We start from the raw sequence: 13,196 nt of genomic DNA, 5'->3' as shown, positions 1-13,196 counted from the left end.
ATGTCCTGATGGATCAGAAGAAGGAAAATGGGGAGAGGTGGTCAGGACACAGGAGATAAGAAAACCAAGGATGATCAGAAAAGGGATAAAAAGCAGAAAATGTAGAAGAGATGAGAGAAGCAAGAGAAAGAGGCAAAACAGGGTGTGGGGAACCACACTAAGCAGGAAGGAGACAGATGAGAAGGAGGGAAGGAAACAGGAAAGATGAATGGGGAAGGATGTGAGGAGGGAGAGAGGGGAGCCAGGAAGAGGATGTCGGAGGATTACAGAACTTGGTAAGAAGATGGAATCCAGAGGCCCTGGGCAGAGCTCAGTACCTGATAAAAATGAAGTGGATCCAGTATGCCATGTCAGCCACATAAATCAGCAGGTTGATGGCTGTCAAGATGGCCACAGTCAGTTTTTGGTCCCAGATGCATAGTGTGGAGGCAAGCTCATCACTGCAGCTCACATCACTGGACCGCTGGGGCTGCCCGCCGAACTCCTGATTGAACTGGTAGAGTGGCCAGAGGATCAGGGCACTGGCATAAAGGAGGACAGAGAGCACGGTCTGCCCCAACAGGAAACGAGGGAAGAAGGTGTGTAGTCTGTTCTCGAATTTGACCAGCTTCAGCAGCATGGCCACGGCCCCCAGTGTGAAGCAGATGGAGTACACGGCCACACACCACACCAGTGCCGGCTGGTGCTGGTGCAGGTAGGTGTTGCTGATGAAGGCGAAGATGATGCAGGCCACCAATGTCTCCAGCAGCTTGAACAGGCCATGAATGGTAGCAAAATAGAAAGTGGTCTCACCCAGGAATAGTAGCCACAGAAAGGCCGCTTCCAAGGCGTAAAGCACACACGCGATGCAGGAGAATGCAGTGGCGGCAGTGGCCTGGTCCCGGAAGGGGCCATGAGGCAAGAACTGGATGTAGGTGATGGCGTACATGATGGAGGCTGAGAGGCAGAAAACGGTGGCGAGGCAGGCATAGGTGAAGAGAAAGCTCTTCCCAGAAAAGGGGAGACTGGGCTGGTACTTGCCTAATTGGACCATGAAGGTGATGAGGGTGATGACAAAGCAGAAGCACCAGATGAACATGGACCAGTGACTTACAGCCCCCATTCCAGTGCCCAAGCTGGCCACCAGTGAGAAAGCCGCGCACGTGGAGAACAGCTGCAGCAGGCGGTAGACGCATAACCGGACTCTATCAGTGTCCATGTCTGGTACACCACGTGGAGGTCCTGATGGGTGTTCAGGTCACAGTCACTGGTATGGCAGTGGTCTTCACTTGGAGTCCACTGGAGAAAGATCCAGGTTCTGAGGCAGATTAAATCAGATGCCAGGGAAAGGCTCAGGGCCCTGTGATGGCTGAGGCTCAGGATCTGTGGAGTTGGAACCAATGGCCCAGACACTCGGGTAACAGCACAGACACTCCAGAAGGATTCTCCCCACCCATCAGCCTTGGCCTTGTCACGAGACTTGTCTCATCTCACAGCTGGGTTGGGCCTGGCCTCAAACTATGAGCATGTTTTAATCTCTTTGTGCTATGTGCCATTATCCACAAAGACACAGGGGAGGGTGGCCCTTATCTGCAATCCCAATGCTTCAAGGATCTGAAAAAAAAGATAATGTTTTAAAAATATTTTGGGGTAGAAAATTTTACTAAAAGAGACATGAGACTATTTGCAGTCTATATTTATTTCACTTAGTGTGAATTTCTGAAGTTCTTTTGCAGAAACAATAAAGTATTTGATTACAAGGTGTTTTCAGACCCCAGTAGGGTGTCATGTCACGGGGAGCAGATACACCATTTCAGCTGTTGGAGGCTGAAAACTTCTAAATTCCGGAGCATATCTGAACCAAAGGTTTTCAGAAAAGGGATCGTGGATTGTCCTGCTGATCCCATTTTACAGATGAGAAAGTCCAGTCAAGTGCCTTGTTTAAGGTAAAAAAGTGCAGAGTGGGAACCCAGATAAAAATGCTAAAGCTGTGAATTTGAACCCTTGGCTCTACAGCCCACACAACAGCAGGGCCCAGGGGTGGGACCCCAGGACCAAAATTTGGGGCTTTGGGACCCAGGACACACCTTCAGGGCCACGGCCTCCTTCCACAGCATCTGAAGACACACATGTCCCAGCCTGTCCTCCCTGCAGCATCACTAGAAGGAGCTGCCGTCTGAGGGGACACAGCCCCACTCGGAGGAGGGCAGCCTTAGGGGTGAACAGGGAGGAGCCATGGGGTGAGAGCAAGGCCGTGGGGACGAGATGACGTGGGAAGTAGAGGCTATTGTGAATCCCCTCTCCCCCACCGCCACCCAATTTTGCCTTCAGATGTGACTCTTTCTCATTGGGAAGGGAGACTTCAACCCAGTATGACCCCAAGGAGGAGTGTCTTGAAGAAACTACAGGATAAATTAACATGTTTGGCTCTTAGGGCTTCCCTGGTGGTTCAGACGGTAAAAAAAAATCTGCCTGCAATGCAAGAGACCCGAGTTCAAACCCTGGGTTTGATCCCCTTGAGAAGGGAATGGCAACCCACTCCAGTATTCTTGCCTGGAGAATTCCATGGACAGAGGAGCCTGGCGAGCTACAGTCCATGGTGTCACAAAGAACTGGACACGACTGAGTGACTAACAATTTCATTTACACTTCTTTTTGGCTCTTAAGCTCCAAAGCTACCATTCAGGTGGGAGTCTGGAAAGATCTAAGAGTGGTCCTACCTGAGCAGGATTCTCCTGGCCTGGGAGACTGGTTAGCAGCTTCCAGGCTGGGAAGAAGGGATTGGAAATGAACAAGGATGCTATGTCTGATGCTCACGTGGAGACTTTCAGGGCATCCCAGAGAGGAGGTGGGGATGGACGGATGATCACCCCCTTTCAAGGGAAGGAGCTGAAAGAGGAGTCCCCTGCAGGACCCCTGGGAGGGGGCCACCCTGAGGATGCTCCCAGGACTGGAGTGGGGCGGGGGGACAGAGTGGAGATGACTGGGGGGATCCCAGGGTCCCAGTGGCCCTGAGGCAGACAAATGACACTTAACCTCCTGCAACAGGAGGGATGGAGCACCACCTCATGAACCACCAGCCTTGGACAGTGAGCCCCTCAGGTAAGCCCACCCTGGGCAATTCTTTTACTAAAGCACCGAGGCATTGCCATCCTCCTGGGAAGTGAGAGCCTAGGTTTGGGCCCAATTTGATTCCGTAAAATAGTATAATATGGGATTCCTGCACCCAGACTGTGGAGGTCAATGCATAGTTGCTTTTATGGATAAAAAATTAATCAGTAGTCATTCTAAGGAAGGAATAGGAAATTTTATTCAAGCCAACCTGACAGTTACAACTGGGGACACAGTCTTCCCAAGGAACAAGCATCTATTTAATGGTTTCAGTGCTTTTCTGAGTATGAGAGAATGCAAGAAACTGGAATCATAAATATTTCTCCTGAAAATATTTATGTGAGTTTCAGTTTCACCAGTTTTCCTGGAGCACAGAGGACCTCATCCTTATCTTCACCCTGAATTCCTTTCAAGGTGGATTGTAAGTCAGTAACTGCAGTTGCTAGTGACTTGATTCTTGTTGAACTGGTGGTGGGTAACATTCTTTACTCACAATCTTGTTCCTTTTGGTCTTAAGTTCAACCAAAATTTAGGAGGCATTTTTCACCAATTTGTCTCCGGGTGCTAGGAATACTCATTCCCAGGTCAGCCAAGAATTTTACTGATAGACCACTCAAGTGCTATTTCTCATCTTGTCTTGGCAACAGTGGCCTAATCCCCCGAACCTCCTGTCTCAAGAGTCTGTCAAGCTCTAGAAAATGATCCCTTCCTGTTGTTTCTGCCCATATCTAATAAATGTAAATACACAAGTAATTTTTACTTCCCTAGAATTTCTGGTTACTATCAAAAACTGCTGTCAATCATAGAGAGAAGCCTTGTCCTTTCTCCCATATCTATAATGTTCTTTTTTTAAACCTTGATACAAAGATTTTAAAAAATAAAATAAAATTGACATACCCTAATTGATCTAAATTTTCTTAGAACTCAGAAAAACTGGGCAGATTTTTGTTCTCACACAAATCACCATCTCTGTGACGTCTTCCTACAGTCTCCCCACTCCCAACTTTCCCCAGAGCCTGGGGACATGGCCCAGCCCAGGACAGCTAGCAGTTGCACCCCTTAAACTCTTAACTTTCTGACCCCTAGCTCTTAAAAGGCCCCCACCGGCACTTGCATGACTCTATCTAAAGGTGTATGCCTGAGTGCATGCTCAGTGTGTGGGTCTGTGTGTGGTCGTGTGTGTTTGTGTTCATACATGCCTTGACACCAAAAGCCCTTTAAAGTAACTGGTGGCTGTGAAGTCATTCCAAACCTTCTTCCTCTCCTGCTCTCAGCCAAGCCCAGCATCTTGCTCCAGCCTCTTGAGCAGTCCTGGCTCGGTGAGCATAGAGCCAGAGAACTCACCAGTCCAGCATAGGTCCAGGCCACTTCGGTGGCATAAACCACAGATGCAGGAGAATGCAGAGGCAGGGCTGGTGTGGTTCCAGAAGATGCCTTAAGGCAAGACTGAAGGTAGATAAGGGGGTTACTGATGGAGGCTGAGAGGCAGTACTGGGTGACATAGCAGGCCCACGTGATGAGAAAGTTGTCCCAGGAGAGGCATAGGTGATACTGGAGCCCAAAAAAGTCAACTATGAGGATGAGGAGGGTCACGGTGAAGCAGAAGCACCAGATAAACATGGATCAGTTACTTAGTTCCACCGTCCAAGTGCCCACTCTGGCCACCAGGGAGAAGGCCATGCAGACGGAGAGCAGCTTCGGGAAGTGGAGGGAGGAGCCCACGATGGTCAGAAAGCCCAGGCCGGAGGATGGTCAGAAGGAGGATGTGATGGTCCTGTGGGTCACCGTCGGAGGACTGCACTTTGATCCTCTGGAACAGACACCTGAGAAAGATCTAGATCAAGAGACAGATCAAGTCAGACACCTGGAAAAAGCTCAGGGCCCTGTGAGGGCTGAGGCTCAGGATCTGTGGAGTTGGAACCAATGGCTCAGACACTCGGGTAACAGCACAGCAGCTCCAGAATGGTTCTCCCCACCCATCACCCTTGGCCTTGTCAGGAGACTTGTCTTATTCCAAACCTCACTGCTGGATTGGATCTGGCTTCAAACGGTGAACATTTTTTAAATCTCTTTGTGTTTTGTACCATTATCTATACATTATCTATACAGTCCATGGAATTCTTCCAGGCCAGAATACTGGAGTGGGTAGCCTTTCCCTTCTTCAGGGGATCTTCCCAACCCAGGGATTGAACCCAGGTCTCCCACATTGCAGGCAGATTCTTTACCAGCTGAGCCACAAGGGAAGCCCCCAAGTATACTGGAGTGGGTAGCCTATCCTTTCTCCAGTGGATCTTCCCGACCCAAGAATCGAGCTGGGGTCTCCTGCATTGCAGATGGATTCTTTACCAACTGAGCTATGAGGGAAGAATACTTTAAAAAAAAGGTTCCTTAGAAAATTTGACCTGAACAGACAGGAGACACTTCATGCTTTTTATTATTTTACTTAGTGTGAATACTTAAAAGTTCAGTGACAGAAACACTAATGTGTATGATTATAAGGTGCTGGCCTCCCAGTGGGCCCTGCCAGGTGTGGGGGAGGGGCACCAGCTATCAGGGATGCCGGCAAAGTCTTGCTGTCTGTCTGCAAATTTGTTCCCAACTTAACCTCCATGAAGTAAGCCTGTGATATATACTTATGGTTAAATGACAAGTTTGGATCCACTGAATGGCATAGAGTGAGTTCTTGGGGAAGGAGAGCCATGGGGGTTCCTGCTGTGTGACCCTGGGTAAGGCCTGTGCCCTCTCTGGGCCTCAGTTTCCCCACCTGGAAAGCAGCAGCTTTGCCTGAGCCACCCAACAGCCCCTCCTCCACTCTAATCTGTGAGCCTGGATATGGTGCCCCCGTCAGAACACAGGCTGGATGTGGCTGAGCCCTGCATGCCCAGCAGCCAGGCGTGTGAACTGGAAGACAGGGAGCCGGGAAGGTCATGGCTGGGACAAAGGAAGAAGGAAGAGGTGCAAGAAGGGCAGAGAAGGAGGAAGCTAGTAGGAAAGACACTCAGAGTGACAAGGAAGTTGAGGGTCTATCAGGGGACCTGTCACATGGTGCACTCAGTCATGCCAGCTACCTGTTCCCTTACCCATCCCCCTCACAGAGGACCCAGAAAGCCCTGCCCCACTCTGCACATAAGCACATGCAAGCTTGATTTGCTCCATATCAGAGACTGCAAACCAGTTTGTTCTGGAGGTGGTCCATAGGTGTGTTAGGTTTTCCTTCACAGTGTATAGAGTAAAGTATTATTTCTTCACTAAGTGTTTGGTAGCTGCAGTGTTTTAATTTCACGTGAAAATCCACATTTCCAGCTCCTTTTGAAGCCTCAGGAGATCTGGTGTCACTGGGCTGTGTTCCCTCAGGAAGGCAAGTAGATGGAGCTGAGCAGCTGCTATGCCATTTATATTGTTTTCCATTCTCATCTCTGTTTAATGTTTTCTCTATTTTCTTCTTCTTATGTATAATGGACATAAAGCAGGACCGTGATCATCTCTCATGTGCCCCTTTCCCCTCTTGGGTGTGGCCAGGCTTCCTGCCTGCTCACAGGAGTGTCCACCCCCCCATCCAGGGAGCATCCAGGTCCTCTACCTCAAGGACAGCCTTCAACACATTTCACAGGCTCTGAAATCATATGTAGAAATGTGTGTATATACATGTACATGTGTCTGTAGGGCATATCTGTATTTTTTTCCTGTTTTATAAACATGAGATTTTGTCATCACACAATATCTTGTTTTTCTACCACCCCCGACAGTTGCAGCTGGTCCTCTGCAGGGTCCTTCGTCCTCTCCATCCCCTTTACTTATTTCCTTCCCTTCTGGCTCCTATGGGTGTTTGGACTGACCCACTTGTCTAGGTCAGTGGATCCTCCCCTGTGAGTCTCGGACACAGGGAGGACCCAGGATATGACAAGCGGTCTTGGAATCTATGTGACTATCATGCTGTAGAACAGGAGGTCAGAATCCATTTCCGGAAACTTAGAAAAAGATATGACAAAGACTCTATTTTCTACTTCTGAGTATTCATCTTGGTTTCCTTTAACTATATCCAAAAATCTATTACTATTTTGATTGCTTAAACAGAAATTTATGTCCCATAGTTCTGGAAGCCAGAAACCTAAAGCCAAGTTTTCAGCAGGGCTGTGCTGTCTCTGATGCTCCGGGAGGGTCATTCCTTTGTTCTTTTAGCTTCTGCAGGCCCCTTAGCTTGGGCTTCCCTGGTGTCTCAGACGGTAGAGTCTGCCTGCAATGTGGGAGACCTGGGTTCGATCCCTGGGTTGGGAAGATCCCCTGGAGAAGGGAACAGCTATCCACTCCAGTATTCTGGCCTGAGAATTCTATGGACAGAGGAGCCTGGCAGGCTACAGTCCACAGTTGGACAGGACTAAGCGACTTTCACTTTCACTGGCTTGTGGCACTAGTGGTAAAGAACCAGCCTGCCAGTGCAGGGGACATAAGAGAACTGAGTTTGATTCCTGGGTCAGGAAGATCCCCTCTAGAAGGGCACAGCAATGCACTCCAGTATTCTTGCCTGGAGAATTTCATGAACAGAGGAGCCTGGTGGTCTACAGCCCATAGGATTGCAAAGAGTCAGACACGACTGAAGCAACTCAGCATGCACACATGCACAAAGAGAAAACAGGAGAAAAGAGAGTTATTGGAGTGGGGTGGGCAAGGCTGCTGTCTTCGGTGGGTGGAGATCAAGATGCTTGATGGATGTGACATTTAAGAAGATACTGAATGAAGTGAACAGGTTCTATGATGACGACTCCCCAGTTCCTGCCTCCGGAGCTGATCTCTCTTGGGATCCACAGTCACACCCAACCGCCTCCTGATCTCTTCCTCTGGATGTTTCAGGACACGTCACACTCAACACGTCCAGTCCCACCTCTTCAATCCCCCACCCCCAACATATACTGATCCTTCCTCATCTTTCCCATCTCAGTCACTGGCACCACCTTCACAGATGCTCTTCATAAAATACTTGTGAACCCACCTACTCTTCTTCATCTCTAGAGACACCTTCTTCATCCCCAGATCCATCCATCCCCTCACCTGCAGCTTCTAGTTGATTCCTCCATTTCCATTCTTCCCTCAATGTCTGCTTGGACTGAACTCAAACTAAAACACCTTTGAAGGCTTTTCTTCACTCTCTTGGGATGAAACACAAACTCTAAAACATCACCTCCAAAGCCCTGCAAGCTCAGACCCCTTTCTACCTCTCCAGCTGCCGGAGTCCAGCTCCGGCAGCCAGGGAATCAGCCTGAAGGGATGAGTGGTGTTGGTGGAGAATGATGTAGCCACTGACTCGAGGTACAGGACTACATGTTTATTTTAAGCTTCAGGTTCTCTTTTATACTTTTTCAAAAGCATCAGGTAGGAGGTTTGACATTTGCAGTTCCCCCTCACCCAGATTATTGTCTCATTGCTGCCCTTCAAACAGAGTTCCTGCTTCAGCGATTCTCTCAGAATCGTGTTTACTTGTGTTTACATTGTAACTCATGCTTATGTCTGGGCTGCATACCACATTCCTCAGTTTATTTCTTATCTTTCTAAATCCTGCTTGCCCCTAGTATCTTAAGCTCACTATCTCCTAAAAAGGCTTCTAGCTATTCTTAATTATTCCTAAACCCTAAGCTCAGTAAACTTCCTTTGCCATAAACATTTCCCTCATAAACAGATCTCAGATACCAATCCTTCCCATGGCCTCAAGCTGTGGCCTACATGCTCATCCTGGAACAATCTTTGTAAAGATCCTTGAACAAATGTCAATGGTTACTGTATAGATTATTTTCTGGGCACAACTACAGAAGGCTTTGTGCTTTCTTGTGCTTCTCTCAAGAACAATAAGCACCTTAACATTCTTTCCAGCCAACTCAACTGAAGAAAGGAAGAAACAAGTCAGAATCACAAGAACTGACTCCTTCATCCCGGGTCCATGCCTGCGGAATGAAGAGATGGGGCTGGGGCTGTGCCTCCATTTTGTCAGTAATGCCTAACGCGGCTCCTGACATCCAGCCTCCTCACCTCCCTCCTTCTGAGAGAGTCTGAGCCACTGAGAACATCTTCCAGTTCCTCTTGGTCATCTCAGAGCCTTTCCCCTGACATGTCTACACACCTCCAACCCTGAACTGAGACCAGAGCTCAGCCTGCCACACGGTAGTCCTGTGCTCAGTCAATGCCACTCTAAGCTTCAGTTTCCTCATCCAAGGAATGGTTATAGCACCTGCTTTTGGACATGACAAATCCTAATTACATCCTGCAAAGAATATCATTGACAACTTAAGCAGAGAACAACTGTCCTAGAAGCCTGCTGGGTAGCTTGGAGAATTATTAGGGAGAAACCAGGCTTAGACTAGGCTCAGATGAGGAAGGGAAGGAAGGGTGCTGGGCAGCCACAGCCTAGGGCAGTTGGTCCAGGCACTGTGGCCACTGGAAGCAGACAGCGGGTGCTACTGCTTCCAGTATTCCAGCTATTCCTACTGCAGGCCCCACACAAGGAATTCTGATCTGACCTGTGTCTGTGTGTCACCTACTACTTATGTGTGTGTCCAGACACCACTTGAGGGGAAAGTCAGCTATTTATCTGGCCTCTTAAGTTTCTTATGTGTCTGAGGCCTAGTCTCTCACCAAGACTTACATGATGGGACATCTTTAAATACTGTCTCAAGTTCTCAGTTGTCCCCTCCCTGGAGACATCCTTCATGCAAGGACTTGGGGTTGTTAGGAGGAATACATGAGATAAAACATGTCTGATAATTCTCAAACATTTCCCCTAAAGGCAGAAGAATTGGAACGTATCTTGATTGGGAGGTCTAGCCTAGAGTCTGATCCTGTAAGCTCCTGTAATATTCATTCAACAAACACCTCAATGTGCCATGCTGTCTTCTCAGCATTGGTAATACTTTAGTAGACTCACCCAGCAGTGAGTGCCCTCCTCAGGGGGATGGGGCAGGTTTGTGCAGAATGAGGGTGGATGGGGCAGAATCCCAGTTTGGAGGATGCTGCTGCCACATTTGTCACAAACAGTGTGAGGCCGTGAGCAGACAGCCAGCCTGGTGAAAGGACACCTGGTCCTGACTCTGACTCTGCCACACACAGGGTGACTCTGGACAAGTCCTGTCCCTCCCTGGGGTCCAGCTGCTCCTCCTCTATGATGAGAGGGTTGGACTAAGCAGAGGACATTTACACTCTCTTTTGAGCTCCACAGTGAGGGACTGGACCAGGCTTGGAATTGTGACAAATGACCCTTAATCCCCCAACAGGAGGGATGGAGCAGCCGCCCTCATGAACCACAGGCTTGGACAGTGAGCCCCTCAGGTGAGCCCACCCTGGGCATTTCTTCTACTAAAGCAGAGAGGCATTTCCATCCTCCTGGGAAGTGAGATCCCAGGGCTGTGTTCAATTTGATTCAGGAAAAGATCATGAGTTTCCTGCATTTAACTTGTGGAGGTAAACACATACTTTCTTTTGTGGATGAAAAACTAATAGTCAATCTATTAGAAAAATAGATGGAAATTTTATTTCAAGCCAACCCGAAGATTGCAACTGGGGAGAGAGTCTCTCTGTCTGTTCCCAGGATGTAAGAGGGGGAGGACAGTGCCTATATGACTTGGGGGAGGGGACATGGCAACCAGCACACAGCTTGGTAGAAGGTTACTTCACTCAGGAGGAACAGATATCTTAGTTAATGCTTTTAGTGCTTTTCTAAGTATGGCAAGATGCAAGAAACTGGGCTCATGAAAATTTTTCCTGGAGATATCTAAATATCTGAGGGCCGGTTCTGTCAGTTTTCTCAGACTACTGAGTGCCTCAGCCTGATCTTCACTCTGAATTCCTTCCAGGATTGATTTTAAGTCAAGGACTGCAGTGGTTAATGACTTAATTCTTGTAAAACTGGGTGGTGGGCAACATTTTTATATCACAGTCCCTTGCCTTTTGGTCTTAATTTCAACCAAGGTTTGGGAGACATTCATAACCGGTTTGTCCCAGGACACCAGGTATGCATTCCCAGGTCAGGAGAAGATTTTGTTAGTAGGCCTCACCTAGTCCTGTTAATAGTAACCTCAGTCCTCTGAACCACCTGTTTTACTAGTTTGTCAGATTCCAGCAAATATTCCCCACTGTTGCTTCTTCCCCTCTCCAGAGTCATACTGTTACAACAATGGATCTTACAGTACTATACTTTTTTTTTTTTTTTTTTTGTGATGGAAATTTTTTGTATCTTTATTTTGGCAATAGTTTCACAGGTGTGCATATTTGTCATAATTCATCAAAATGTATAAATTTGATTTACTGTATGTAAATTATACCTTAATAAAGTTAATTCTAAAAAAGAAGAGATGTAGCAAACTATTAAAGAAAAATCATTTTAAAACTGAAAAGCAAAAGTTGAAAAACACTCTGAGCTGTTTTTATCAAAATATAAACTTGCTGAAGACAACTGTCAAAATGCCAATTTTGAGTACTATACTTTAGGTCAATCATTTCAAGTCATCATTATTTCTATCTGAGTCTCAATCACATATTTTTTTTAAAGCAGGAAGCAATTATCTTAGGAAAAGCACAGAACACAAATAATATGGCCTATGACATTAACCCAGTCATAAGTAAGTAAGGATGTCTTCTAAGGAGTTACATGATTGGGGCCTGAAGAAGAAAATTTATCTTTATGGTGGAGCAAGTAGTTTTGCCCTTGAGGAAGTCAGGTTAACGCATAATGCAGATAGATGCACACTGCACACCAGAGGGCAGAGAGGAGGCCCAGAGAGGAGGCCCAAACAGCAAACTAAAAATTTTGTCTAAATTTTTCTTGTCTTGCCTTAAAATAGGGAAATTACTACATCTTACCATTTTTTCGCCATGGGGATCACCTCCTGGGAGCCCTCCCCATCGACCCTATCTGCCTGTGGGTGAAGATCACACACTTCATCCCAGTACAGGATTAAGGGGCAGCAGTGGGGGGCCTTCCCCTGCCCGCCCCCCGCCACAGCTCTGCTTGCCTGGCCCCTGTGGCCCTGGTGACGCCAGGATGCTGGGTTCTGTGGGTTTGTGGTTGGGAGCAGGAGACTTTGGGACCATCACAGCCACTAGTTACTGCAGACAGCTGCTGGTCTCAGTGTGCTCATGCCCAGGAACACACACACTGAGCATGCACACAGGCACATATCTTTATAGAGGGGTCTCCAGGTGCTATCATGGCCCCTTTAAGAGCTAGGGGACAGAACGCTGGGCATTGGGGTGGGACCCAACCGCTAGATCTGCAGCACTGAGCCAAGCCCTTAGGTTCTGGCTAATATGGAAACTGGGAGACAGTGGGACAGGTTTACAGAGATGGTGGTTTGGGTGAGAATGGAAGTCTGCTCAGTTGCTTCAGAACTCTAGGCAAATTTGGGTCAATTAGATTGTTGATTTTGTTTTTTTTTTTTTTTTTTTTGCTTTTATCTTTCTATTTATATTTTTTAAAAAGACATTATGGATGAAGGAGAAGGAACAAGCCTTCTCGCTATGATTCAGAGCAGGGACTGTTGGGACCAAGCAACTCCAGGTAATTCTTTAAATTTATGTACATTTATGTAGATCACGTTATACATGAGTCCCAGAGAAGCATGTAGGAGCAGCAGAAAGCAACTGGCACACGGAAACTTGCTTGTGTAACATAGTCAGGCACTGGAATTATGTTTACTGTTGTAGCAATAATATCCACCCACCCAACCCACCTGCCAATTGAAAAAGGGTTGAAAGACATTTCCCTTTAAGAATAAGGTCACATAGTAATTTGGCTCTTGATCAAAAAGAAAAGAAACAAACAAAAACAGAAAAATTACACAGGCTGAAGAAGAACTAAAGAGCCTCTTGATGAAAATGAAAGAGGAGAGTGAAAAAGTTGGCTTAAAGCTCAGCATTCAGAAAACTAAGATCTGGTCCCATCACTTCATAGCAAATAGATGGGGAAACAATGGAAACGGTGACAGACTTTATTTTTCTGGGCTCCAAAATCACTGCAAATGGTGACTACAGCCATGATGTTAAAAGACGCTTACTCCTTGGAAGGAAAGTTATGACCAACCTAGACAGCATATTAAAGAGCAGAGACATTACTTTGCCAACAAAGA

The 13,196-nt window shown here is 47.2% G+C and overlaps 1 protein-coding gene across 1 annotated transcript; it reads right to left on the bottom strand.

Moving 5' to 3' along the window:
• Positions 1–310: 310 nt before the first annotated feature.
• LOC109575157 (myeloid-associated differentiation marker-like) lies at positions 311–1,235 on the bottom strand. Its single transcript, XM_019983196.2, has one exon. The coding sequence runs from the start codon at positions 1,196–1,198 to the stop codon at positions 311–313; it is 888 nt and encodes a 295-aa protein (XP_019838755.2). The 5' UTR covers positions 1,199–1,235.
• Between the last annotated feature and the right edge of the window lie 11,961 nt (positions 1,236–13,196).

Source organism: Bos indicus, chromosome 21 (genome assembly GCF_029378745.1).
Source record: "Bos indicus isolate NIAB-ARS_2022 breed Sahiwal x Tharparkar chromosome 21, NIAB-ARS_B.indTharparkar_mat_pri_1.0, whole genome shotgun sequence".
NCBI classification, from domain to species: Eukaryota; Metazoa; Chordata; class Mammalia; order Artiodactyla; family Bovidae; genus Bos; species Bos indicus.
The sequence above is the reverse complement of the archived record's forward strand: the minus strand, read 5'-3'. Positions and strand labels throughout refer to the sequence as shown.